The following is a 4,964-nucleotide window of genomic DNA, read 5'->3' on the forward strand; positions in this document are numbered from 1 at the left end:
TTATGTTTTATTCAGTTAATTTAATGTACTGGTGTTTATTTATTTTATGTTAAATTTATGTTTATTTAATGTTAAATTTATTATTAATATTCAGTTAATTCACGTGTTTTCTTAGTAATTTGAAATTGATAAAGCTGATATCTGATAAAGATACAATCTGACACGCGTCACATGCACTGTTGTTATTTTGAAACTGATCACAACCATTGACAAACTGTACATACTTCAATGGCATGTCACCTCTGCTCAAACATCAATAACACTGCACAATCACATGCTAAAGTAATGCAGTGAATTGTCACCTCTGCTGAGGCATCCATAATACTGCACAATCAGAAGCTAAAATAATGCATTGAATTGTCACCTCGAGTCACATGCAATTTCATTTCCACTTTAACTCACATGCAAACCAACCACTACCATCCAATAATGTCTTTCACATTTTCTATATATACCTGTGTTATCATAAACGGAAACAATCCCAAACACACCAACTATCTAACCAAAATAAAAATGTCTTTCATTTCTTCCGCCTCAAGCTCCTCTTCTGATGATTTCTCCAAAAATCATGAATTTGATTGCTTAGTTGATGAGTATGTAGCAAATCACCTACCTCATAGATTACTTCCTCCAGACCAACCAAAAGAACCTCCACTAAATAATGAAACTGAACTATCAACGGAGCCCAAAAGGGATAGGGAAAGAGAAAAAGGGCATGTGCAACTATACAACGATTATTTCGCGAATAATCCAATGTATAACGACAACCAATTCCGACGTAGATTCCGTATGCAACGGTCATTGTTCTGCCGCATTATGAGCAAAGTGGTTGAGGGGGATCAATTCTTCCAGCAACGTCGAAATGCAGCTGGGAAGCTTGGTTTATCACCATTGCAGAAATGCACCGTTGCAATAAGAATGTTAGCGTATGGCGTAGCCGCAGACGCTGTGGATGAATATTTACGTCTCGGCCAAACAACCTCTAGGCAGGCATTGCAACATTTCTGTCAAGGGGTTATTTCACAATTTGAAAGTGAATATCTACGAAAACCTACAGATGAAGATTTAAGGAGAATCCTTCATCAAAATGATCTGCGTGGTTTTCCAGGGATGATTGGTAGTATAGACTGCATGCATTGGGAGTGGAAGAATTGTCCTACTGCTTGGAAGGCACAATATGCTGGTCGTAGCAAGAGTGCAACTCTCATTCTTGAAGTTGTTGCTTATCAGGATCTATGGATTTGGCATGCGTTCTTTGGAATGCCCGGGTCATGTAACGATTTGAATGTCCTTTATCGTTCACCGGTATTTGATGATGTTTTACAAGGTCATGCACCACCCATAAATTTTACGGTTAATGGACATCAATATGAGTTGGGCTACTACTTGGCCGATGGGATTTACCCGAGATGGCCAACTTTTATACAGGGTATAACACATCCTCATGTTAGAAAAGACAAGTTGTTTTCTGATCAACAAGCAGCAGTTCGGAAAGACGTCGAACGGGCTTTCGGAGTTTTACAAGCTAGGTTCGCTATACTACGACAACCATCACTTGCATTCGACGAAGATATTCTCTGTGATATTATGAAAGCCTGTATAATAATGCACAACATGATCGTCGAGGATGAACGACACAACTACGCACGTGCAGATGTTTTGAGACGATACTACGAAGAAGATCGACCACAACGTACGGTGAGGCGGGCAGGCCCGAGCACAAGTGCCACGGTGAATAACAACGAGCCATTTGAATTCAACGTCGGGCGACCACCCAACATTGATTTCAACACGTATTTGGAGAGAAGGATTTCCCTTCGTGATAGAGAAATTCATTCATCTCTGAAACAAGATTTAGTGGAGCACATATGGCAGAACTTTCGTCATAATGCGGTTGAATAAATAATTTTTTAGTTTGTTATTTGTAACCGTATCGTTATTTATGTTTTAATACTCGTGTTTGTATTTTATTTATTATTATATTATTTTTTTTATTATTATTATTATCATCATTATTGTTATTATTATTATTATCATCATTATTGTTGTTATTATTATTATTATTATTATTATTGTTATTAATTATTAAATTATAAATAAAACGTAATTGAAAAATAAATAAAATATTATTAATTATAATTGAAACGTAATTGAAAAATAAATATAAAAATTATAAATTTTTATTAAATTATTTTTAAAACGTAATTAAAAAAAAATTATTTTTACATATTTTAATTGTATTGGAAAGAAAAATATGTAGTATAAGCATTATTTCAAAATAAAGATATAATAAAAAGATGATGTGTATTATGGTGGGGTATAGTAAATAGTGGAGGAGAAAGTGATGAGAGGTTTTTTTTCTCCTCATTGCTGTGGTGAAAAAAACATTTGATGAGAGAAATTGTATGGGAAGAGTGAGAAAGTGGGTAGAGAGAGATTGAGAGGTTTTTTTTCTCCTCACTGCTGAGAATGGTCTAATAATAAAAGAAAGTACAGCGTCCTGTACCCCTGTAGAAGTTATGGTTAAATATAAAACCCCATAACTCCCCCCATATGTTCATACTCAAGGAATATACGTTTCAAGAGTTTTGGTGCGTATCCTCTTACACTTTACGTGATTTACCAATTCAACTTGTAATGACTCCAACCAATTGGGGTTTTTAATCAAATTAAAATCTGAAAACTATAGGAATATATTAACAACATCAACTACCCAAAAACAACACCAAAATATAATTAAAATCATGCCTTGAATCAATGAAAACAAACTTAGAAATTAAATTAGGAGAAGAAAGAGTTTTTTTTTTCTTTTGTACTAAACCGAAAAGAGGAGAGGGAAGACGGAGGACGGCAGGAGGCCGGTGGCTGGCGGCTGCTGCTGGTCACTGGCGTGAGCTGGTGGCCGGCGGTGGCTGCCAAGGTGGTCGTTGGTGGCACGTGGGAGGAGGAAAGAGAGGTGTGAGAAAGAGAGGAAAAAAAGGGAGGAAAAAGGAGAGGGGGAAATAAAAGGAAATGTTTGGAGTTTTGTAAAATCTAATAATACGATTTTTAAGAGTGAAATTCTTGAGTTTTTAGGGAATTTATATCCTCCTTTTAAAACAAAATACTTATTTACAAATTGCCATTACTAATCTCATTCCTCCTTGAATTCTCCTTTGGGGCTAACTTGTTGGGCCCTTAAAAATTCTTTTACTCCCAACAAGTTAGTCCAACACTTTTATTGATGTTGACCCGATTCAAAACACTTTATTGCCCCAATTATTAGCTCATATTATTTTATACACACTTATTTATATTTAAATAATTCATTCATTTAAAATGAAATGAATCATTTTAATTTATAAATAAAATAATCAATTTATATATATAAAATATTATAATAATATGTTTTTCCTTCTTATCCTATTTCTTGTGTGCTGACATATAATAACCCCAATCAAAAGAATTTTTATACAAGCATAAATCACTTGCTTGTAATTCTACTAGGTGGTACTCTTCTAGATATTTGAAGACTTAAATAGTGTATTTGGTGAGCTCTAGTCACCTAATAGTTGGCAATAATATATAAGTTCATCTGGTGAACTTGTGGTCACCCATTACTCTTTCGTATATATATATAAATTAAAACCTATTAACTCTTGAAATTTTCATAAACATAGATTATTATGGCTCAATTTCAATGTTATGTCTTGCCATTCAATTCATTTCATATATCTAACATTGAGATAGCGTCAACACATTATCAAATGAAACTTCAGGTTTCCATAACGGGGATGGCCTAATTTAATTATCACATTCAATCGTTTATCAAAATTTAAATTCTGGTCATTTTTCTTACACTAGTATTTACTTGATAAATTATATTTGTGAATGGCCATGAGTATGATGTGATATTAGAACACCAATGTGTGTTTCTTTATAAATTTGGCAAGACAATCAACTGATACTTGATCTAATAATAACTCATACTCTGTTGGAACATTGATTATAATCTTGATACATGCTAATCTTGTTGGATATTTTATACTCTTCTGGAGTTTTTTTTATATAATCATGATATATATCAATTTACTAAACATATTGATGTCTTCTAATCTGGAGATCTATTAGAATGTATCACTTTTTCGAATTTGTCATTGTCAATATATAGTTGATCTACTTTCCTTTTTCGAAGATTCTTATCTTTGGAACCTATTAGGCTACCACGCTTCAGGCGTGCTCTAGGTTCATTAGCAAATGACGTTGTCCTTATAGGACATCAATTTTAATTGGAGCATTTACAAGTGGTATATAGTCAATGACATTTATTCATATATATCCTTAAGATGGTGTCATTCTTGATATTTAATAATTATGTGGTCACCTCTATTAAGTAAAATATTGATATTAAGGCTAGTGTATGAGCCAAACTGATCATTAATGTATCTTATTATTCATGTGCAAGGATTACATAATAATAAAATAAATACTATCTCCCCCTAATCCTTGCATATGGGGGTACAGAACCAATTCAACAACCTTTATAATCCCTTGCACTTTTTAAGCCATAAATTCTTTTGACAATGTCATGTATCAAGTAACATGTTCCTGTTTTTTTTTATAGGAAAGCATGCTTCCTTTCAATGACACGAACTCTCATTCACTTTTAGAGTGAGTAAATCTAGGAATCTATGCATCTTCAATTCTCACTTAGAGTTCGGTATCTAAAAACATTCCAAACCTTTTGTATATTTTTTTCATGAAATTGTGTCTATAGAATCACATTAGTATTGCAGATGCTATTAATAATCAACATACTTTATTAGAAACTAATAGAAATTTCTAGGTCATATACGTATCTTTATATCATTTTTGAGGGTTTTGACCCTTCATAAACTTTAAGGAACTTTAGGTCCATATGTATAAGTATTTCATGTTCAATTATTCATCATCCAACTTCATGTATATAGGTATATAATCAAATT

The 4,964-nt window shown here is 33.1% G+C and overlaps 1 protein-coding gene across 1 annotated transcript; it reads left to right on the plus strand.

The window, feature by feature from the left end:
- Positions 1 to 513: 513 nt before the first annotated feature.
- Positions 514 to 1,902, plus strand: LOC110736665. The gene has a single exon (XM_021916958.1). It carries the CDS (start codon positions 514 to 516, stop codon positions 1,900 to 1,902), a length of 1,389 nt encoding a protein of 462 aa, XP_021772650.1.
- The last annotated feature ends 3,062 nt before the right edge of the window (positions 1,903 to 4,964 follow it).

Source organism: Chenopodium quinoa, unplaced genomic scaffold (genome assembly GCF_001683475.1).
Source record: "Chenopodium quinoa cultivar QQ74 unplaced genomic scaffold, ASM168347v1, whole genome shotgun sequence".
Taxonomy (NCBI): Eukaryota; Viridiplantae; Streptophyta; class Magnoliopsida; order Caryophyllales; family Amaranthaceae; genus Chenopodium; species Chenopodium quinoa.

What these genes read in the sequence shown, in the direction of transcription:
- LOC110736665 (XM_021916958.1), top strand. Translation starts at nt 514, where the DNA reads ATGTCTTTCATTTCTTCCGCCTCAAGCTCCTCTTCTGATGATTTCTCC.